This window comes from Acinonyx jubatus, chromosome B3, assembly GCF_027475565.1.
Source record: "Acinonyx jubatus isolate Ajub_Pintada_27869175 chromosome B3, VMU_Ajub_asm_v1.0, whole genome shotgun sequence".
Classification (NCBI taxonomy): Eukaryota; Metazoa; Chordata; class Mammalia; order Carnivora; family Felidae; genus Acinonyx; species Acinonyx jubatus.
Genome location: NC_069386.1, coordinates 135336939 through 135360780, shown reverse-complemented (window position 1 = coordinate 135360780; position 23842 = coordinate 135336939). Strand labels below are relative to the sequence as shown.

The 23842-nt window shown below is 52.7% G+C and overlaps 1 protein-coding gene across 4 annotated transcripts in view; it reads left to right on the top strand.

Moving 5' to 3' along the window:
* The window catches only part of CLMN (calmin), a 113545-nt gene that overhangs the window by 68369 nt on the left and 21334 nt on the right, over positions 1–23842 (top strand). For all 4 annotated transcript variants that reach the window (XM_027066547.2, XM_027066545.2, XM_053224904.1 and 1 more), the window contains exons 2-6: positions 6634–6695; positions 11792–11887; positions 14868–14951; positions 19999–20091; positions 21934–22124. In XM_027066547.2, the coding sequence (XP_026922348.1) occupies positions 6634–6695; positions 11792–11887; positions 14868–14951; positions 19999–20091; positions 21934–22124 (526 nt within the window). The remainder of the gene's footprint in view (positions 1–6633; positions 6696–11791; positions 11888–14867; positions 14952–19998; positions 20092–21933; positions 22125–23842) is intronic.

Sequence of the window (23842 nt, the reverse complement as noted above, 5' to 3'; positions counted from 1 at the left end):
GGGTACATACTGGGGAGACCACCAGTCTGCACCGGCGGCTCAAGCAGGTACCCGGGCTCCATCCCGATGCCCCCGGGCGCATCTGCGACGTGCACGAGGGACGGAGGAGAGCAGGCGGCACGGGAGTGACAGAGAGGGTGACAGAGCTCTGGTGGCTCTGGCCTGCCGCTTCTCTGTACGCTTGTCTGTAGTAAGTCTCGCGCCGCTCGGCCTCCGGTCCCGGCGAGGGTTTTGCATTTTATTACCAGAGTCTTGATAAAAGGGACGCAGGTCAGAGCAAACATGCGGGGAGGAAAAACAGAGGAAATTAAACGCAGAATCGCTGCTGGTGCAAACCACATGGAGGCCTTGGCTTTAATACCACCAGAGCCGGTGGGGGGAAGTGGCCCCCAGGAGTCGGAACCAAAGGGACGTTGGCCTGGTATTCCTGAAGCCTGGCCCCTCTCCTGTTTAAAAAGAAATTGCCGTTTAATTTGTTTCTGAGTTTTATGTCTCAAGTGAACCAGCATGGGGCCACGTAATGAGGTTGTGTTTCTGGGAGGTGTTGAAAGACGGGAAAAAAGCAAACACGGCGTCCAGACGGGGTGGCCGAGGGCTCCCGGGGGGGTCCAGCAGCCCCGGGGCCGGAGGGGCCGGTGGGGGCTTCCCCGGGCGCTGGCCTCCCTGGGTGCCGGCTTCTGTGGGGCCAGAGGTGCCCTCGCGTGGTCTGGTGGCCGTCCACCTGGCGACCAGCCGGAGGGAGCGGCCTCTCCATCTCTGTCTAGAGACCCCCGGGGCCAGCCCCAGCCGATGCAGGAGGGTGGCCTGGCTGAAGGGGGCCGAGGAGGACTCGTCGAATGAGAGAGAGTCTGAGCCACGGAGAAGAAGAGCGTTTGGCAAGAGTGGGAGAGTCTCTGTGAGCATCTCAGGGGGCCGCTGACGTAAGGTTGGGCAAGAGCTTGCCAGAGGAGGAACCCCTTAGAGATCGGCACAGGCGGGGGCTGTGGCTGTCCCCCGGGGTGAGATGGCCTCCGTATAGTGCCACGCTTCACGGCAAACAGTGCCTGGGGGCTGGGAGCGGGTGCAGGCCGGGGCCTTGCCCCTGCACAAAACAGAAGCAGAGGTGGGAAGGTGTCCGGCCTCCCACCACCCTGCCTGCCCCCACCCTCCCTCCTAGACGGAGGCGGGTGGGTGGAGCCTTGGCCCTCAGCGCCCCTCCCACTGGGGACGGGCAGAACCCACCAGCCGTAGCCCCTGCCCCAGATGACCTCGCCGTCCCAGTCCTGTGTGCGTGACCCCCGCCCCCCTTTCCTTGCTGCTGCCTCCCGAGCACCGACCCGCCCGAAAGGAGCCCGGCCCCGTGAGGAGTTAAGGAAAGCCATCTGCAGGGCCATGCCTGTGCCCGTGACAGGCCACGCACTGTGAGGACAGGTAGGTCTGGCTCCTGAGCCGCGACACACACCTGTCGCGCTGCCGGGTGACCTGCCGGATAACTTTAGCGCATGGTGCCCTCCCCGCACCGCGGGGAGGCCCTTCGGTGGCGGGGTCAGGCCAGCTCAGGTGCATCTGACCCTCACGACCCCATGATGCGGGGACTATGACCCACTGTGTAGATGGGTAAACGGAGGCACTCGGGGACGATACTGGCAGACCTCTCGTTTGCTGAAGCTTTTCCCCGTATTCTGCGGCAGGGAAGGCTGACACTGGAGCAGCCTGGGTGGTCCCTTAGGCCCTCCAGGGCTTCTCACCCTTGGTGCCGCTGACACCCTGGGCCGGAAAAGTCTGTTTTGTGGTAGGGGGCCGTTCAACAGCATCCCTGGCCTCAACCCACCTAGATGCCGGTCCGAACCCTCCCGCTTGGTCGTGACAGTCAAAAATTCTCCAGATGCCACCAGATGTCCCCAGGGGCCGAGGCACCTCTGCTTGAGCACCGCTGGGGACACTCCAGCCTTTCCAGGGCGCTCCCAACATGGCGAGTGGGGCGAGGGCAGCTGGAAAGCCGGAGGACTTCCTGGAGGTGGCTTTGGGGCACTGAGACCACCAGCCTGGCCGAGGAGGAGAGCGGTGAGGCCACAGCCCGTCCATCTGCCTCCCGCCTCTCGCCAGGCTGGGTGACTGAAGCTGGAAAGAGCTGCTCCCAGCTGGCCTGCCTGAATGGACGTCCCAGAATGAGCGTCCCCTGCGGGAATTCTGGTCTGCAGTCCTCCTCGTCAGTTCTGGTTCATCTCGCAGGGGAGTCAGAGACCCCCCCCCCCCAAACTGTATGAATTCAGTGACTAAAGGCCACTATCGGGAAGAGCCCTTTGGACGACGAAGGAAAAAGAAATGACGTTTGTCTTGCCCGTTGCCGGTAGGCAAGCCCGGGAGACATATGTGTGTCCCCCTTTTTTCGTCTGCGGTGGGGCTTATGTACCTGGCTCCAGGCCGCCTGCTCCTTCCACGCCAGGTGGCACGCCAGTCGCATCCTCCACCCTGCCTGAAGATGGCCAAGAAATTGTGCCACTTGTCTCTTCCCAGTAAGACCAGGTTTTCAAAGTGTGCAGTATCTCGCCCACAAGCTGGTTGAATGCAGGTTCTCAGGCCTTGGGGCCAGAGAGCGTGAGTCAGCAGGTCTTGGATAGGGTCCAGGGATTAGCATTTTAACTGTCACCCCAGAACCTCTTGATGTTAGCGATCCGTGGACCAGACTTTGAAAAATGCCGCGGCATTAGCTGATCACACTGAATTGTGTACATGAATATCTTGGTGCTTTAGCTGTGTGTGTGTGTGTGTGTGTGTGTGTGTTTCTGAAAGGAATCAATAAAATATCAATAGTGGTGATCTGTGAGTGTAATGTGATTTCAACAGATTTTAGATACATCTCTCTATCCTGTCTTGTTTTAATTTTTTATCATGAGCATATGTTTATAAACAGATAAGCCATCAAGCCTTTCTCGTGGGTGGGGAAGGGCAGAAATATTATAAAGGAAATATTACCTAGGAAAGAGGTTTAGCAGAAATGTGGACATAGGGAAAAAAAGGTCACAGTGTCAATGAATCTGTTTTAACTCCCAAGTCAGCGTCTCCCACTCCGTGGCTCCCAAGTCCTGAGCTGGCCACCAGTGGTGGCCTGGAGAATGGAGGAAGGTCACATTTTGAAATTATCTGTTCTTGGTAAAGCAGGGGCCCGAGTCACACGAGGGGATTTGGGACGGTGGCCTTGAGCCAGAAGGCTGTGCCTCCCTCTCTGTCTCTGTCTCTCGGGGCCCCTGTCCAGCCAGCTCCTCCCGTTCCACGCTGCCCGGGCACTTGGACGCGCCCCGGCCAGCCAGGCAGACCCGGTGATGGCGATTTTACAACCCTGTTACTGCCCCGCCGTTGCCCAGCAAACCCGCACCGGGCCCCACAAACACTCCGTGAGAAGGCCAGACCCTTCCAGAAAAATGGTTCCCTACACCTTTACAACGTGATAGGTGCGGCGGAAAGAAAGGGGCCACTGGATTTATGGAAACTATATAAAGTTTACGGAGTCTTGGCAGGCCAGAAGTAGAAAGAGCCTGCAGGATGGGGGTGGGCATTTCGAAATGGAGAAGGTCACGATCAGACCTTTGTGGTGAGACACCGAACAAAATACTGTGATTCCAGGGCTTGCTGTGTGGCTGTGAGGTCAACCACCGGGGCTGCCTTTTGGGGTTATGCCCTGGAATCTTCACCGCATGCCCGTGAGGAAGGCACAGCTTTCCCCCTTCGGTAGAGGGGAGACTGAGGCAAAGGGATTTTGAAAGTCAGGAACTTGCCCAAGGTCGCACAGCTAGTGGTGTGTGTGGCTCTCAGCTGGGTGTTCTGAGGCAACCCAAATTCTCACCGTCTCTCTCTCCTCTGTGTATTGAGCGATGTGTCCCAGTTTCAGGTTCAGAAATTATGGTCTCCATTCCCTATTTCAGTTTGGGACTCATCTGTTATTTGTGATTTAGTTTCACGGTCCCCTGGTATCTTCAGTCATCACGTTCCCCTCCCGTGGGTCAGCTTTGCTGTCGAAGCTAATCTGTGCTCAGATTCCCGCTCCCCCGCCCCCCAGGCCGTGGCTGGAATGGAAATGAGGCCTCCCACAGGTTGACTGTGGACTAGGGTGGGGCTGGGACACTGCCCTTGCCTACAGGAGCCCCTCTGTGTCCCACTTCTACTGTGAGATCCTCATAGGGCCCCCGGAGGAGTACCCCCTGGGGTCTGAAATCACCTCCCCTCCTCCCCATCAGCCCTGGAAATTTCTTATTTCTCCTTGCATATGTGCCCTGTAGCATCCATGTTTTCTCTCCTACTTGGCTGTGAATTCTTGGAGTATAGATTCCAAGCATTTTTTTTTTTTTTATTCTCTGATTTTGCCCACAGGGTCTGGTGTAGTTCCTGGCATGTAATGGTTATGGACTAAGTATCAGCTGGGAGAATGGAAGGAAGGAAGGATGGATGGATGGATGGATGGATGGGTTGAAGGAAGGAAGGAAGGAAGGAAGGAAGGAAGGAAGGGAGGAAGGATACATGGTTGGATGGATAGATGGATGGATGGATGGATGGATGAATGGATTGAAGGAAGGAAGAAAAAGAAGGAAGGAAGGAAGGAAGGAAGGAAGGAAGGAAGGAAGGAAGAAAAGAAAGAAGGAACGTTGGATGGGTACATGGTTGGCTGGCTGGCTGGATGGATACATGGAAGGAAGGAAGGAAGGAAGGAAGGAAGGAAGGAAGGATACATGGTTGGATGGATGATGGATGGATGGATGGATGGATGGATGAATGGACTGAAGGAAGGAAGAAAAAGAAGGAAGGAAGGAAGGAAGGAAGGAAGGAAGGAAGGAAGGAAAGAAAGAAAGAAGGAATGTTGGATGGGTACATGGTTGGCTGGATGGATGGATGGATACATGGAAGGAAGGAAGGAAGGAAGGAAGGAAGGAAGGAAGGAAGGATGGAAGGAAGGAAGGAAGGAAGGAAGGATACATGGTTGGATGGATGGATGGACAGACAGATGGGGTGGGTCTTCCACACAGTTCCACACTTCCTTCCACACAGTTAAACCAGCCGTCCAAACGAGGTTCTCTCAGGCTTTCACTGAATGCACTTCTGTTTCAGGGGACGTCCTTCACTCTCCCTGAAGCCATATGGAGAAACCAGCCTGAGTGTTTGAATGTGTGTGTAAATACTTTACAATCCCATAAACTTGTTTAAAGACAGGTGGGGGTGAAAGTATACACCGGGGCAGCCTTTGGGGAGGGCAATTTGGAAGTAGCTATTAAAATTGTAAATGTGCCCACCACTAAGACCCTGCAGCCCCGCTTCTAGCTGTCAGGCCTGAGACAGATTCGTCTGCTTGTGCACAAAGAACCAGGCAGCAGGGCACTCGTGCAATCGTGCTGGCTGCAACACGGCCCGTAACAGTGAGAAAGTGGGAAGAGCTAAGTGCCATCAACCGAGGGACGGCGGCTAAGCTCTGGAACACCCACGCCATAGCCAATGATACACAGGCAGAAAGGTCTCAAGTGGGGCTGGGGGCAGGGCACTCTCCAGTCTTCTGGAAAGTTCCGAGACTCTGTAGCTCATGGCCCTCAGCAAATGCTCCCCCCCCCCCCCGCAACCCCGTTTCTACCCACCTCTTTTCCCTTCTTCCTCTTCTACCTACAAAACACAGTTTACTGGGATTAGCTCTTGAGTTCTTACACCGACTTGCTAAGTGACCTTTTCTTACAGCAAAGGAGGAAAAACGAGAGAAAAGCAGTTACGTGCCTAAGTACTGTCTGCCGGATCTTCAATTAAAAAGATTGAAAGCCACAATATTAAAATTTGATTTATGGGTACCGCTATCTACCTAATAATGAGGCCGAGAGGAAAAAAGAACCATAGCCATTACAGAAAACCGTAGCCCCTTTTCTCCCCTGGGAGATAAATTGCCTCCCATTTTCTTATTGCTAAAGAAACGTGAAATGGTTTTAAGCACGTGCGACGCGTTCTTCCAAAATGTTGAAATCCAGAGCTGAGTGATTCAGGAGTCATCTGGCTCAGACATTTCAAGGAAGCTTCCAGAGCGGCCTAGCAGCCTGGGCTGCGGAGGCTGCTTCTGTGTCCGGCCGAGCACCCAGACCTAGGCGCTAGCCCCCTTACCCAGGGTCCGGGTCCTGGGCAGCCAGCCGGCCAATGCCACACACAGGATCCAGGTCCAGGTCCCAACTTGGCTGTATTTAAGCTATTTAATCCTCCGTTTCTTAATCTGTAAAATGCGAGTAACCTTACTAATTGTGTGACAGTTTTGTTCCGCGTGCCTGAATTCATGGCTATTTAAAAACCATTGTTTGAATGTTTATTTTTGAGAGACAGACAGACAGAACAGACGGAATGTGAGCAGGGAAGGGGCAGAGAGAGAGAGAGAGAGAGGGAGCCACAGAATCCGAAGAAGCAGGCTCCAGGCTCTGAGCCATCAGCACAGAGCCCAAGGCGGGGCTCGAACTCACAAACCGTGAGATCGAGACCTGAGCCGAAGTCAGATGATTGACTGAGCCACCCAGGTGCCCCTGAATTCATGGTTATTTATTCTAGTGAAGATGCTGTGGGCTTGGGCTGGGGATGAGCAGGGTTTCAAGCGTTTTGCACACAGTTCTTTATACCCAGCTAATGGCTTTTCTTTGTTTTCAGTTGAGAGGGAAAATGTGCAGAAGAGAACCTTTACTCGATGGGTAAATCTCCATCTAGAGAAGGTAAGCGGGGCGCGTGGGTTTTTGTTAAGTGACAGATTCATCCGCGACCGAGCTCACAGCCCCGTAGTGCGGGGAGGGGGGGGAAAGGGTGGCTCTGTATTTCCCGCTGTCGTTTTCTGCGCCCGTTCGTTGAACCATCTGCTTGAGTACCTTTAACCACCAAGTGTCAAGCTCAGTGCTGGGAACGTGGTTCTGCCATCATGGGGTTGTCAGTCCAGTTGGAGACGGAGAGGGTCTCTCTTTAAATAGGAATCAATGAACAAATGTTAGAAGACATTTATTACTGAACACCCCAAGGGCTTTCCTGGACACAGGGACTGGGGTGGGGACAGGGCTGGGCTTCCCGTACTGGGAGGATGGCAGGGGATTCTCAGCCAGAGCCATTTGTAGGTATCCGGATTGATGTATGCAAGGACTCGACACCTTGTAACAAAGCCAGATCCCCTGGTTAATCACATAATGTTGCTTTCGATCAACAGTGTGACCTGCCCCGTTTGGTGCATCAGGCACCCTGCTTAGTGCAGCACACATCTCCTTCTATCCCCATGACAACCCTCATCCCCCGGCTGGGGAAGGAGAGATTCTTTTTCTCTTCGTAAGACAGCTGATTTATCAGGATTCATTTCACTCCTGTCATTTCTTCTTAAATTCCACGATCTGCTTCTCCAAATAGACGCAGCCCCGTCGCCTCATCTCCTTGTAGAGCTGGTAGCGTTCTCAGTGAGGTTAGGCATATGGATTTTCTTCTCTCCACCCGAAAGGTACGAGAGCAAGTATTGACTGCCCGTGAAGTTAACCCCAAAGAAAAGTTCATGGAGGAAATCGCTGAAATGATTAGATCCCCGAGAAAAGAACGGTGGTTTTTCGGAAGCGCGGCGCTTGACCAAAATTCTAATTCGTGTAGTTTACCTTTAGACCTGTAATATTTCCCGAGCAGCCCTTGACCACCCACACCTCTACTCGGCACCTAGACGATGGGTTCCCCTTGACCCAGGAGGACTCCCGACCTCCTTGGGATGAAGCACCGTAAATCATTTGCCAGTTGTTTTGACTATTGGTACATTTTCGGCAGTGCTCATAAAGCGAAATGTTATTTTTGGAAAAAAAGGAAAACCGTTCCCCCGATCTGAGTTTGCCGAACTCCTAAATTAATGCCTGATGTGCGTCAGGATAGCTGGAAATTCCTCCTGGCGGGTGGGGTGTGGCTATGGCATATTTCTTTTTCTTTCTCTCTTTCTTTCTTTCTTTCTTCCTTTCTTTCTTTCTCTTTTTCTTTCTTTCTTTCTTTCTCTTTTTCTTTCTTTCTTTTTTCTTTCTTTCTCTCTTTCTTTTTCTTTCTTTCTCTTTTTCTTTTTTTCTTTCTTTCTTTCTTTTTCTTTCTTTCTCTCTTTCTTTCTTTCTTTTTCTCTTTCTTTCTTTCTTTCCTTCTCTTTTTCTTTCTCTCTTTCTTTCTTTTTTTCTCTCTTTCTTTCTTTCTTATTGAAAAATAAATACAGAAAAGGACAGCGGGTAAGGCCCCAAATACCCACGCACTCACTCACCGCCCTCGGCGAGCCTCTGTGAGCATCCTCCTATTGGGGATTGCCTCCGTGGCCACGCTCCTGTCCCTTTTCCGGGGCAGGTGGGTAGCCCCGCTCTGAGGATAAATCAGATAGCACCTGAAACCGATGCCTAATAAACAGGGCAAAATTAACAGCCATGTTTCCAACCTTGAGACTTTCAAGGCCAACCTTTCATGTAAAGGAAACCCGGGAACCCCTCGGGGACTTGGGTTTCACTGCAATTTGAAGGCCGTTAGAAATATTTACTGAGTCTCGGGCTTCTGGAAAAATTCCTTAATTTACCGAAGGAGTTAGATCATGAAGAAAGCCCTGGGGGTGCTGTTTACTCGGCCATACCGATCTCATGAAGCCTGTGGAACGTTTGGGGCCCGAGCAGTGTTTTCGCTGGAACAGATTCAATTTCTCCTTCTGCCATCTCGCAGGATGGACTCTGGCCAAGGCCCCATTTGCTGCCGCCGAGGCTCTTACAGACACTGTCAGTGGAAATTACCCTCCAGATTCAACTCAAAAGCAAGGCTTGGCCACGGCCGGGGCTGGTAACTGGAAATTCTGTTAGTCCATCTATCAGGGGGTGTTCTGTTCGGGCGTCACGTTTTCTGCCTTGCATTAGCAGGAATAACATTTCTGTGAGAGTCTCCGTAACCCGACGCCGTCATGTTCCGTGTGGAATGTGCCCCAGGACCTGTGGGAGTTTGCAAAGAAAATAATTTGCCTCTTGGTTCAAAGTCGCTGTTGCCCTTGAAGCAAATCCCTCTTCTGTGCACCTGTGGGAGGAATCGCCCTGTATTTGGACAAACTGGGGGGTCAAGGGGCTCATATAAGGGGTAAGGAAATGCCACCTTCCTTAATAAAAAATTTTTTTTAATTTAAAATAAAAAAACAAAAAACAAAAAACAAAAACAGGAATTCGCCAAAGCTGTCACGGGAAGGAGGCCTTCCCGGAGGGAAAAGGTGCCCAGACCAAAACTCCTCCATGTTTCTGAGACTTCCCTCACCCCTGGGTCTCTGGCCGGTTACAGAGATCGTGTCTCCTGTGTGAACACCTCATTCATGTACCCAGGAGCGCAGAGAGCGCCCTGCCCAGCTGTTCTAATGTTGCCAAAAACCCCACTACCAAAAGGGAAACAGAGAATCATGCTGGGGGTGGGGCTTATTAAAAATACACATTTCTGGGGCGCCTGGGTGGCTCAGTCGGTTGAGCGTCCGACTTCGGCTCAGGTCATGATCTCGTGGTTCGTGAGTTCGAGCCCTGTGTCGGGCTCTGTGCTGGCAGCTCAGAGCCTGGAGCCTGCTTCGGATTCTGGGTCTCCCTCTCTCTCTTCCCCTCTCCTGCTCTCGCTCTCTCTCTCTCTCTCTCTCAAAAATTAAATAAACATTAAAAAAATACACATTTCTGGAACCCCCGTTCCCTGAGATTCTGTACAGTAAGTTCTAATCATACTGCCTTAAAGGAAGTATTATCAAGCTGGTTCAGTCAACAGAAACCTTTCTTCAAGCAAAGTGTTACTCGGAACCCTAAAGAAAGGCCAGTAAGAATGGGGCCTCTCTGATCGAAGGGGGTGCAGCGGGTCAGACTCTTTCTCGGCACCCCTCGGTCCCCACAGGGGACCCTGAAGCTGCTCCAGTAAAGTCTAGGGTTCCAGGAAACACATTTGCAAATCCCGGTGCTGGAGCATCTGACCGGCAAGTTCCAGACAGCCCCGGGAGCTCCAGGCCACACGTCCAGCCAGACTCTTGGTGGACACAGCATGGTGCCAGTTCCCCTAGACAGTGGACCTCTCCGGCTTTTCCCACCCAGGCCCCCTTCACGCTCCAGTTCATGTGAGCACAGTTGCCTCTGCCCCCAGCGAGAGGCCGGAACTTGGGCGAACCCGGTAAACCCAGAAAGAGAAGCCAGTGGGGCGGAGAGAGGGAGATTCAGGGCCATTCCCTGTGGAGAGGTTCCAGCCAAGGATCATCTCCTTTTTCCCACTTATAGCCATGAGACATGCACCCCCTGGATGAAATGCCTCACTGCAGAGAACACCCCGAGCCTCTGCGGGAAAGAAGCCACTTAACAAGCTGGTTCTCCTGACTCGTTCATCTGGGAAGGCAGGAGTTGTGCCAGGCACTGTCCCTACAGGATCTCGTTTCGTTTTAGCCCCTGTGCTCTGAGATCTTGCAGAACAGGCCTCTAAGGCCCAGGGAGGGTCAGGAAGATGCCCGAGTCCCTGTTGAGGGTAGATCCTGGACTTGAACTCAGGTGTGTCTGACTCCCTTGCTTCTCAGTGGAGCAGGTAAGAAGTTCGTCCTGAGATAACATTGGTTTATTTAAGAAGCCAGTTTTGTGGAGGAACAGAGACAGTGGCATTCAGAATGCTGATGAACTTTTTAAGGGGCTCCTGGGTGGCTCAGTCGATTGAGCGTCCCACTCTTGATTTCAGCTCAGGTCATGATCCCAGGGTCATGGGCTCGAGCCCCAAGTCTGGCTCCATGCTGACTGTGGAGCCTGCTTAAGATTCTCTCTCTCTCTCTCTCTCTCTCTCTCTCTCTCTCTCTCTTCTGACCCTCTCCCCCCACCTCTATCTCTAAAATTTAAAAAAAAATGCTGATTAACTTTTTAGTATGATTTTAGTTAGTTTGATCGGTAAGAATGTATTTTTTTGTATCTAAACATATAAAGAGACAAGAACATCTACAGATAAATCAGCCTCCCAACCTTTGACTTCTGAACAGGCCTACACATTTGGTGGGGACGAAGGGTCCCCCCCCCCCAACCGTCCAGCCACTCGGGAGACCAGCAGTCTGTCAACCCGGCCCCCACTGCCCCCAGCTGAGTCACACACGCTAGCGACCTTCCTGGCTTCCTCTGCCGAGGGTCCCACCACCTCTGGAGTTAGACTGAATCTTGACGCGTCAGCTGGCACCTCAGGAAGATGCACATACAGAGACGAAGCAGTATCGGAGATGGGGGGGGGGCGTGGGAGGGGGAGCCCTGCTGATGTCTGTACCGAGGCCCAGAGGGTCACTGACCCAGGGTCATGCCATCGTGGTGGGGATCTGGGCACCGCCTGTCCGCAGCCAGTGAGTCCCGATGAAGAAACAGGACTGACTGTACAAAGAGCCGATTTGACCAAACACTGGGCATGTCACCTAGCCTCTTTGAGCCTCAGTGTCCCCAAATCTAAAGCGAAGGGCTTACACCAGGTAATTTCACGCGAGTCTTACTGGCATTATTTTATTCTTTGGAGGCCTGTCATCAAGACATGCCATTTCTTTCTCCCCTTAAAGAGAAGCGTGGATACAATGGCCCTTGCGGGGGGGTCTCAGATCTCAGGGTCCCAACGCCCTCCAGGTCACTTGTTTGAGCTGCGCGCTGGTGCTGAGTCTCCTCCTTGATTTGCCGGCACCCTCTCGCCCCCAGGCAGAGGGGGCGCTGCCCGCAGACAGATCTGGAGGTCTGGATGTCTTCCCTTGGGGGAGAATTAAAGCTTGGGAACAGTTTTGGGGATTATACGGGTCACTAATCAGCTTCCTCCCCCCCTTCTTCCACAGTGCGACCCACCCCTAGAAGTTAAAGATTTATTCATTGATATCCAAGATGGCAAAATCCTAATGGCTTTGTTAGAAGTCCTGTCTGGGCGGAATCTGGTACGTATGTCACGAAAGGGTCAGGGAGAAATAAAAGGTGAAGGCAAACACTGATCAAGGTTTCTTTAAAGCACAGAACTGTACGTAGGTGCACCCACCTGGCCATGCGTGGTCCTGTGACAAGAAACTTAGGAAGGGTGACATTCCTTTCCCAGTGACCAAGAGTGATACAATCATGTGTAACGAAGCAGTGTCCTCCTTTTTTTTTTTAAGTAAATATACTTTAGTAAGTAAATAAATAAATGCCCAGTGTTTTTTGTAAGTCTTTGAAGGGTAAAGATTGGAACTAGATCTTAGTTAAACTTTAGCTCTTCAGCCATTGTATTAACATGAAGGATAGGAAGGATCCGGAAGATTGAGGAGAAAGTCGTCGTACCAACTGAATTCCATTACAACTGCTGGCTTCTAGAACCTTCTCAGTAGTATAATCATTCCCCCCTTATCTGCGGAAGATACATTCCACAACCCCCAGTGGATGCCTGAAACTGCGGACAGTACTAAGCCCCATATGTACTGTTTTTTCCTATACATACATCCCTCTGATTAAGTTCAATTTATAAATTAGGCACATTAAGAAGCACCTGGGGGACTCAGTTGGTTAAGTGGCAGACTTCGGCTCAGGTCATGATCTCGCGGTCCGTGGGTTCGAGCCCTGCGTCGGGCTCTGTGCTGACAGCTCGGAGCCTGGAGCCTGCTTCAGATTCTGTGTCTGCCTCTCTCTCTGCCCCTCCCCTGCTTACACTGTCTCTCTCTCTCTCTCAAAAATAAATAAGCATTGAAAAAAATTAAATTAGGCACATGAAGAGATTAACAATAATAAATTAGAAGAATTACACCAATTCACTGTAATAAAAGCTATCTGAATATGGTCTCTCTCAACATACTGTACTCGCCCTTCTTGTGACAATGGGAGGTGATAAAAGGCCCATGTGATGAGGTAAAGTGAGGTGAGTGACGTGGGCTCTGTGACGTAGCATGAAGCCACTGTTGTCCCTCTGACCACTCGTCGGAAGGAGGATCATCTGCTTCCGGGCCGCAGTTGACCGCGGGTGACAGACTGGTGAAAGTGAAAGCACGAGTAAGGAGGGGCCGCTGTATAAGCCACATTGAATTGAACCAGCCCGTCTTGAGGTTCATTGCACTTGGGACCCTCACCATACATGTCCGTGTCGCTTATGTCTGCTGTGTGTGGGTTGGTTATCTCTCTCCCATTCCCCGAGTGGGGGTGCTCAGCCTCAATGCTGTGACATTTTGGGTCCGACATTTGCAGTCCTGGGCACTGCATTCATGGTCTCTACCCCCTGGGTGCCAGGAGCACCCCCAGGTGTGACAGCCAAAAATGTCACTAGATACTACTGCCAGATGTCCACGGAGAAGGCACGATGACCCGGCCCAAATGCCAGTGGTGGTGACGTCGAGAAACCCTTCTGTAGAGTCTCGCGTTTGACGTGGCATCCGTGAGCTAATTGTGGCTAATGCGGGTCCCAACTCTACCAGCCCGCTGCCCAGATCCAGTTCCAGCTACAGGCTTGAAGTCAAGAGCCCCTCCTGTTTTCAGATCTAATGTAGCTAGACTCTCATCCCACCCCTTAACTCTTCCTGTCTTCACCCTCCCAAAAGCAAAACGGGAGACACCTGTTAGCAGCTCCGGGGCGCTGTGCAGAGTCACGTCGTGAACTCTCACGAAGGGCAGACTCATGGAGGTAAAAACAGTGTTGGTGTCTCAGCAGGTCCCGCAATGAGCCAACAGCACAGTCCCCACAGAGCTCCCTGAGAAAGCGTATCCAGTTCCTTGCTCTGTGTTCCCAGCAACACAAGCTCCCATTTTGCTGCCGGGCCACTGGCTGATAGATGCCATGTCCTTGCTGGGCCTGTGTTGGGGGCCTTCGGTTCTGGAGCCTGGCTGAGAATAGGCCTCTGCTTACCCATGAGCTTGGCTGGCAGCTCACGGCTGGTGCAGCTGGTCCCCGCTGGTTTGCCTTGTAATGTCGGCCGCCGGTCTGGAGGTGCTTCGGTGAGCTTCAGGGTGGGAGAGTTCCCTTGGGATATTCAGCTGCTGTTGTTAAAATTTTAGCTTCTGCAAACGCCTCTCTTCCTCTTTGTATTTGCCTCCTAGCTCTCTGTCTCTTTCTGTCTTTCTGTTTCTGTCTATAGTTCTCTCTCCTCTATCTCTCTCTGCCTGCCTGTCTCTCTCTCTGTCTCTCTTGTCTGTCTCTCTCTCTCTCCACCCCTCTGTTTCTGTCTGCATTTCTCTCTCCTCTCTCTCTGCCTGTCTGTCTCTCTCTGTCTCATCTGTCTCTCTCTCCACCTGTTGCTGTATTTCTCTCTCTTCTCTCTGTCTCTGCCTGCCTGGCTTTCTGTCTCTGTGTGTGTCTGCCTCTTGTCTCTCTCCATCTCTCTGTTTCTGTCTGCATTTTTCCCCTCTCTCTGTCTCTCTCTCTCTCTGCGTCTCCATCTCTGTTTCTCTGTCTCAGTATCTCTGCCTGTCTGTCTGTCTCTGCCTGGCTGTCTCTGTCTGTCTGTTTCTCTCTCTGACCTGGGATAAGTGTCCACAAAGCTCTCGGCCGGAAAACTGAAACATCTGCCACCTCTAGTAGGGACCTGCCGAGTGATTTAGCAGCTGCGGGGACGCCCCGGCCGATGCTCCCTGCCTGACAAAACCGTCAGAGCAGCGAGGAGAACACATCCCTGGAGGTCTCCGGAGAAGGAGGAATGTCAAAGCCAGGAGCCGGGTCAGAGAGAAAAATTTGACAAATGTGTCCCCTGTTTAACCTGCCTGGGCACCCCCTTCCCGCACAGACTCAAGTGAGTTAAGTCCCCAGAACCATAAATAAGCTGGATTTCAGCTGCGAGCCCTGTATCTTGAGATTAATGCGAACACGGTAAAGACAAAGAAAGGCACACCGCCACCCCCCCAGCACCACCGGGCATCGAGAGTCTCATTGGGCTCACTTCTCCTTTGCTCTGTTCTGTGTTGCAGCTGCATGAGTACAAGTCCTCATCCCACCGTATTTTCCGGTTGAACAACATAGCGAAAGCACTTAAGTTTTTGGAAGATAGCAATGTAAGTATTTGAAACACACGTGCTTTTCTTGGGACGAAAGGGACATAATTTGAAGTTCAGTGCTGGTCGCGGGAGAAAGCGTGAAAGGGGGACCCTGCGAAAATGGCAGAATGAAACTAAGTTGCAACCTGATGGGACTCACTCAGGTAATCCTTCAGCTGGAGAGATGGGCCCGGGCTCCCTGCCCGCCCCTCTCTGATCACCTAGACGCCGACTCTCACGGACGCCCAGCCTGGAAAGGGCGGCCCAGGGCACTGACTGGCTCACTGGCCCTTAGCAGCCGACGTTTGCTTCTTTATCCCTTTGAATAGTAGGACCGTGGGCACGCCACCTTGGGCGACTCTCTCTTAGAACACAGACTATCTGAGAAGCAGGAGCAAAGCGGGGCTAAAGGAAATGGGGGGGAGAATCCCAACATTTCTTCTCTCTTGGATAGAACTCTCTAGATTTAAATTGGTTCTCTCTGTGCTTTCGGCTCTGTTTCGTGTCCTTCACAAACGAGCAGGGATGGTCTAGAGGGGAGAAATTTCCAGAACTCCTCTTTCGTTAAGTTTCACCTGTTAACCCGGGTAAAAGGCCCTCTCGGCTTGCCCGATGCATCGGCACGTGCAGTAAGACTTCAGCAGGCGTGATCCACTTGGGGTTCCTGATGGTGAGCAACAGCAGCTGACCTTGGCTGACGTCAGCAGAAAAGGAATTTGTTAAAAAGCTGCCCAGTAGTGCACAGAATGCCCTAGTAGACTGCGGAGTCGGGGAGGGGGCCCAGGAATTCACGGTGCCAGGGCCACTGCAGACCCGCCTCCCCCCAGCGCACAGCCACCGCCGTTGTCCCCGCTGCCTCTGGGAGAAGAACGTCACTGCCCCCGCCCGGGAAGGAGCTCTCAGCGTCACACATTCAGATTCGAAGGCCTGGGCTGCCGTGCCTGGATCCCACGCACGCCCCCGCTGCTGCCATGGGGGAGAGGAAGCACTTCCGGCTTTTGAAGAAGGAGGTGGGCACCGTCTCCCGTACTGTGGGGAAAGCCCCAGACACAGGAGGGCGTTCCGATGGTGGCAGCCAAAGAGCATAGTGCCGTTCGTAGCAGCGTCGTTCACGGTAGCCAAAAGGTGGAGGCAACCCAGGGGTCCATCGGTGGATGAGTGGGTGAACCATATGGCATCTGTCCACGCCGTGGAATATTACTCAGCCGTGAAAAAGGATGGGGTACTGACACGGGCTCCTGCATGGCTGAATCTTGAAAATGTTACGTCGAGTGAAGGAAGCCAGACACAAAAGACCACTTATTCTTTGATTCCATTCCTGTGAGGAGTCCGACACTGGGAAATCTGGACTCAGAAAATAGAGTTGTGCCTGCTTAGGGACTGGAGGGGTGATAGTTAAAGGTAGGGGGTCTCTTATGGAGGTGATGATGAAGATTTCTGAAATTGTGGCAGTGGGCGCGTACCTCTGTGAATATGCTGAAAACTATTGACTGCTGTATCTTAAATGCGTGAAGGGAACGTGAGTTACAGCTCAATAAAGCTGTTGCAAAGAAAAAAAAAAAAAAAGCACGTCACATATTTGTGAAAACGGCTGGCCTGTCTGTGGAATTGGCCTCACCTTGGCCTCCTCCGAGCTCATGGGGCTGCTACTTCCAACCTGGGAGAATTCGGCAGACTCCCCGAGCCTTGGTTCCCTCATTTGTAAAATGGAAGTGAGAAACCACAGCGCGCCTCCGAGCGTCGTTGAGGGTTGAGGGTGTCCGGCCGGGTCGCCTCCAGCCAAGCGCCTCGGCCCGGGACGAGGGCTCTGTTAGCACCTGCTCTGACCGCCTCCCTGCCCCCTGCACCTCTGCTGTGGGGAGGGGGCTCTGGGCATAGCTCTTCTAAGCAGCGCCTCCCCTCCATCCCAAGGAGCTTTGTTTCTGTGACAACGTAGGGCCTTGGAACAGCTGCCGGGGGTGGTCCTCGCTCTTCCGGCTGGTCAACCCCTAAGGGCTTCCCTGCCCTATCAGCCGCCTCGTCTTGATGGGCCTAGAATGTAGGCAGCACTCTCCCACTGCGTCTGTCAGAACCACCCGTGTAGATGGTGGGCTTGCTTCCAACGGCCCTTCAGGACACATTGAGCAAGTGTCTTCTGCGGGGCCAGGGGTGTGCTCCGTGTTGGGGACACATAACTGCGTTAGAAGCACATCTGCACATTTAAGGAGCTTTGAGCCTGGTGGAAGAGGCCTCCCGTGGACAGGATGCTGCGTGTGCTGTCACACCAGGGGCACACAGGGCAGCAGTGAGCCCTTAGGGGTGGAAACCGGTGGCCGGCAGGTGAGGACGGCGGGCAGCGGGGGCAGGACTGGCCCCCGCCCGGGTGTGGCCCTGGGGAAGCCCACAGCTAGCTCAGGAAAGCCTGGCCTCTGCCACCCGCCGGGGGCTGGCCCACCGTCCTACTCAGTGCCTCCCTACACGGCACCTCTGTCATTTCCTCACTTCGGAACGTTTCCCCCGAAGCTCAGCTCCGAGGGCCACGCGTGGCTTCCTCCCGGTAGGAGCGAAGTCCGGGACGATCACGTCGAGCGCTTTGATCGCCCCGCATTGGAAGAGTGCAGTGAGCCACCGAATGGAGGGCGCTGTCAGAGCCTGGGGGTCAGGAGACAGCAGGCCGCGTATGAGTCATCACATGGGACAGTGACCTTCACGTGGGACACCTCTGACGTGTGCGGAGGAAACGCTGGACCTGAATTTGATCAGCCGTGTTATTCGCGATATTGACAACTCGCCCTGGCCTGCCGGTGATGAATTCCCGCTGCCTGAGTTATAAACTCTCTGCGAGACAGACCTCAGCCAGGGAGCTCGGGAGTCTCTCCCCACTGCCTAGGAAAGCCCAGCCCTGCTGATCACGGTTGTCAGAAGTCCCTGGCGAGCTGATAGGTTCTGAGAGCGGTGTGGAACGTTTGTAAAAGGCCCGAGGGAAAGGGAGAAAGGAGTGTTTGTGCGAGACGCTGTCCCCGTGCTTGCTTCCCGGAGTCTGCTGGCAGAATTTCGCAGGGTGGGTTTGAGAGCAAACCCTGACTTACTCTGAATTCTCCTCTCTCCCCACCAAAGAATGGTTTCTCGCTTTTGTGAAGGACTTGTGCAGGAAGAAGCAGCGAGCGTGATAAAGGCTGCGGTGGCCCGCGAGCTCTTAAGTGTGTGTTCCCCAGCCCTTTACAGAAGAAGTGTGCACACGCCTGATCTGTGTACTCAGATTCTGTTTGCAGGAGAAAATGATGACGTGGCCAGAGGCCCTTGAACCTGAGTGTGCATATCAGAATCAGGGTCTTTTGTGGTTCCATACAAACTTTAGGATTGCTTGTTCTAGCTTCGAGAAGAATGCTGGTGCAATTTTGATTGGGATTGCATTGAATGTGTAGATAGCTTTGGGTAGCATTGCCATTTTAACAATATTTATTCTTCCGATCCACAAGCACGGCATGTTTTTCCATTTCTTTGTGTCTTCTTCAATTTCCTTCATAAGCTTTCTATTGTTTTCAGCATATAGATCTTTTACATCTTTGGTTAGGTTTATTCCTAGGTATTTTATGATTCTTGGTGCAATGGTGAATGCAATAAATTATGGGAAGAGCCTAAATGTCCATCCACGGATGAATGGATAAGGAATGTGGTTTATATATACAATGGAATACTACTTGGCAACGAGGAAGACTGAAATATGGCCTCTTGTAGCAACATGGATGGAAGTGGAGAGCGTGATGCTGAGTGAAATAAGTCATACAGAGAACGACAGACACCATATGTTTTCACTCTTATGCAGATCCTGAGAAACTTAACAGAAGATCATGGGGGAGGGGAAGGAAAAAAAAAAAAGGTTAGAGAGGGAGGGAGCCAAACCATAAGAGACTCTTAAAAACTGAGAATAAACTGAGGGTGGATGGGGGGTGGGAGGGAGGGGAGGGTGGGTGATGGGCATGGAGGAGGGCACCTGTTGGGATGAGCACGGAGTGTCGTATGGAAACAAATTGGACAATAAATTTCATACTAAAAAAAAAAAATCAAATGCAGGTTCAAATGCAGGTGCCTGGGCCCTACTCTGGGACTTCCTGATTCAGTAGGACTAGGAGAGAATTTGCCGTCTAACCAAATCCCAGGCAGTGCTGTTACCCCTGGCCCAGGGAGCATAGTTTGAGAACCAGCGCCTTCGGGATTCACCAAAGCATCATCCCATGGTCAGGACGTAGTTAAATAAATAGGTAATCCCCTGAGGGTTTCTATAATAGATGCATTTTTTTTAAATGTTTTTATTTATTTTTGAAGGAGAGAGAGACCGAGCGTGAGCAGGGGAGGAGCGGAGAGAGAGGGAGACATAGAATTTGAAGCAGGCTCCAGGCTCCGAGCTGTCAGCCCGGAGCCCGACGCGGGGCTCGAACTCACGAACTGGGAGATCATGACCTGAGCCGAAGTCGGACGCTCAGCTGACTGAGCCACCCAGGCGCCCCTATAATAGATGCATTTTAACCGGGATATTTTGGAATGATGCAGAAGTTCGGGGTAGAAGCCTTATCCCAATACGCTATTTGTAATGAGCAATGGAGAATTATCCATCGCGGTCCACGATTGCTGATGTTGGTGTTGTGCGTTTGTCCAAAAATGCATTGAATGTGGAGGTTTGGTGTTGTTAGGGTAGCATACAGACAGACCCGGTGGACACGTGCCCAGCCCTCCCTGAAAAGAGTGACTCAGACCTTTCCTGGCTGTGTGTCCCAGCCATATTACACGTGGCCTCTGTGAAACTTCCTCCCCTGAGATGGAAGGATAATAGAAGCACCTGCGTTGTGGGCTTCTTGTGGGTCGAACCGGGTTCATCCTTACAAGGAGCTGAGGCTAGGGTCTGCGCGTGGTAAACGCAATACACGTGTTTATTAAATACAATCACGTTCGCTTTGCACGCTGGGGTCCCAGAGGTGGCCTCGGGCAGCACTGAACGATACAGAGGAGAAGGAGAAACAGGTCCACGAGGGCATCAGAAAACAACAGGTTACACCCCGTGTTAAGCTCATAAATTGCTTCTCCCCAGGTCAAACTGGTTAGCATCGACGCAGCGGAGATAGCAGACGGCAACCCCTCTTTGGTTCTTGGGCTGATATGGAACATAATTCTCTTCTTCCAGGTAAAGTAATTTCCTCTCCGTAACGCGCGGTAATGATCTCCTTGAGCCCGCTTAGTGCCAACAGAACAGAGCGGGGCCAGATCGAGGGAGACTGGGAGATCCTGCTTCTGATATATTTTGACTTCTCCGTTTCTTGAGAAAGAACCAGAGAAACCCAGCTGCCAGAGTCCCTGTGATTTTAATAGTGATGCGAGCTCTGTTCTCCAGAAGAGTCTAGCCATCCTCTTGGGACTTAAAGAGTTAAATATTTGCTTCAGAAAATAATTTTGTTCTGAAGTGTCACAAAAACTGGGAAATGCTTGTGATCAAAAATCGAACTTGGAGTTACTTTCCTAAAACGACGCGTGCGCGACAGATGTAATTAAAGAGCCGGAGTGAAAGCAGGAGGAAGAGGCGTCTGTGGTGTGCTCTCTGTCCTTGGCCAACTCCAGCCTCTGTTTGGAGACGCAGACTCTATAGGGAAGCACAGGATCTGTGGCTGGAGTTTGAAGGTGGCGTTTAAAACTGCTCAAGTCTCAGGGCGCCTGGGTGGCTCAGTCAGTTGAGGGTCAGACTTTGGCTCAGGTCGTGATCTTGCGGTCTGTGAGTCCGAGCCCCGCGTCGGGCTCTGTGCTGACGAGTTTTTATCCCGGAATAGGAGAGAGTAAGCTGATGTTTCAGCTTCTAAAATGCCCTCTTCTGAAATAGAAAATCATGGCTCCTTATTTAGCTGCCCTCCTAAGAGTAAAAATGACCTGCGGGAAGGTGATTTGCTTGAGCTTTGGTCTCCTTGCTTGTGTTGCTGAGGGGAATGTGTGCAAACAAGGTTCAGGGACAACAGACTCAGTTCTATGGGAGCCTTGAACTTAACACGCCAAAGGCTGTCTCTCCGAGCCTCAGTTTCCATATCTGTGAAATGGGAGCAGTGGTCAGCTCTGTGGGAAAGCCCTCCGTCAACCGTACCGTGTTATACACAGGCTTCAGCGACCAATGTTTGTTATTAAACTCTTGTATAGATTCTGGAAACATGCTGTGTGAAAAGGCAAGGCCTTAAATCCGGCCCAGATATCCATCCATCCATGCATTCGGTAAATGTCTGTTGAGTTTCTCCTATGTGTCAGGCTCTGCACACACAAAGTCCTGCCCTCCTGACTCTCTGGGATCACAGAGGGCAGTCCCATAGCATAGAACCCTGTGGTGCAGGTTGTGATCAAGCTATGAGCAGAGTGCTGTAAGAATGTTCAGCGGGGGCAACTGCCCCAGAGTAGGGAGGGGAGTGAGGAGGACTTCCTGGAGGAAGTGACATCAGAGCCGGGTTTTGAAGGATGAGTAGGAGTGCGTTAGACCTGTTCGCGGACTTTGCTGTGCATACGGATTCCTTGGGAGTAGTGCTGAAATGCAGCTTCTGATGCTGTGGGGCAGGGGCAGGGCCTGGGACTCCGCATTTCTCACAAGAGCCACATGTTAGGAGCTACGTTTTGAGTAGCCGGGGATTTGGTGATGGAGGGAAGGGACATCCAGACAGCGGGACCAGGATGCACATAGGCATGGGCCTTGAAGCAGCACCATGCATTCTGAGACCGATAGGCAGGAGAGGAAAGGGGTAGGTGGAATCTGGTCAGGAAGACTGGCGTGTGTGCGTGGCCAAAGCACCAAAGAGAGAGATTCCAGAAAGAGGTGAGCTTTCCTATGAGGTGTCGGTAGGCACCACGAGTCACATAAAACCGGAAGCATCTTCTGCCCACGCGGAGACCCAGCTGCACGTGCGCTGGTCCCTCCAGCCAGGCTCCCCGTGGCCCGGGGTCAGACGAGGATTTGCGCTAAGTCTGTCTCGGGGGGTCTGAAATGCCATTTTCTTTCCAGATTAAGGAGCTCACGGGCAATCTCAGCAGAGACTCGCCGTCTTCCAGCCTGTCACCTGGCTCGGGGGGCACAGACTCAGACTCTTCCTTCCCACCCACGCCCACCGCGGAGAGGAGTGTGGCCATATCTGTGAAAGATCAGAGGAAGGCTATCAGGACCCTGCTGGCGTGGGTGCAGAGGAAGACGAGGAAGTAAGCCGTCACTCCCTCCCCCCTCCATGCTGTTGTCAGGCAGAGGGAGGGGGGTCCCCCTGGGAGAGGGCAGAGGTTGGGGGCACTAGCATGTATTAGGTTATGTGCCTGTCACTTCATACAGACTCCGAGAGCCGGGAGCGCTGTGCATTTTCAGTTTCTGCACGCCCAGAGCTGTCTTCGCAGAACGTTTGGTTTGCAGAAAAGTGACAGGGGGATTTGAACACGAGATCGAAAGGGCTTTGCCCCCATTTAATCCCAAAGTGGGAAGGGCTCTTGGATCCTTATAACACGTACATATTCGTTGTTAAGCTTCGGGGTGACTTTCAGAGACTGTACCTACTAAACTCTAATAACAGTGAAGGCTGTGACGTGCTGTGACCCCCGCACCAGCAGGCCAGGGCTCTCAGCAGTGCTGTATCAGGGTCTTATGCAGCCAGTCGACAGCCCCTGGGACCCTGGGACCCTGGGCCGTGGCGGGGACAGCTGGAAAGCTAGGCCACGCGCGGGGAGAGCCACACCCGACCTGGGGCCACCCGGCTCTGCCACGCACAGACCGGGGGCCTTCCTGGTGCATCACAGCCACGTCTGCAAGATGGTCACTCATCACTGCCTGCCTTGCAGGACAGTTAGGACGACGCGGAGGCAGCTCGCGAAAGCGCCTTGCGCTTTACCAGCACTTAATAAGCACTCCCTCACGCGTCGGGTCCTCTCTCCCGGGTGTATACGGAAATAAACCATGAAAGAAAAAAGAAAAAGAAGAGAGTTGGATCCCTGGGTTTTGACTGAGGGGTCAAGCATGGAAGGGTTGATTAACGTAAACATCTGTTAGATGTGGCTTAAAAATAAATCAACCCGAAGAGGGCTCGTTGCCAGGAGGTAGGGTGACCGTCAAGGAGAGGACGTGTTCCGTGGGGGTGATGGAGCAGTCCTGGATCTCCGTCGTGGCGGTGGCGGCCACAGGGTCTGTCCTTGACAAAGTGGCCTGGGTTATATACCACCCCCGTGGGAGTGACGCTGGACCGATCCAGACAAGGCCTGTGGCTCAGTGGCTCGTGGCACCGTCAGCGTCCCACCTTTGATGTTGCACTTGGTGATGTGAGGTGCCCCGAGGGAGGCCAGATGGACGGTAGAGGAGAGCTCTGTACCGCTCTTACAGCTTCTTAGGAATCCCAGATGATTGCTAAATACACATATTTTTTCTAAGAGAGTTCAGTGGCCACCGTTGGAAGACGGACGGGGTCTCAGGATAGATTCAAAGGAAGTTGGCGCCCGGCAGGATTGTCTCTCTTTGTCCCTCACTTTTAAGTTGTTGACGTTATTTCTGTGAAATGGGATCGTTGGCGGCTTCCGTGTGCTACCCCGCGTCACACGTGAGGTTGGCCTCGTGCCATGGCCGTTCTGACGGGTAAGATCTAACGCTTTGCCACAACAGCTGCCAAGCGGTCGCAGCCAGACGGGGTCCCCGTGTTACAACGGAGGAGGAGTCTGAGGGCCAGAGCGATGTGACTGGCCCGAGGCCATCGCGCTGGGAACACGCGGGGCGGGGGCGGGACGGCCGGGAGGTGAACTTGGGCCTTTCCGGCTCCAATTTTATCGCACACCCTTATTTGCTGGTTTGCCTGCCACCGAAGAGTGAGCAGCGTGTGGAATTGCTCCTTACGTGTCTGGGAATCTGGGAACACAAGGTCCCGTTTTGCTGGTGTGGGTAACGTACA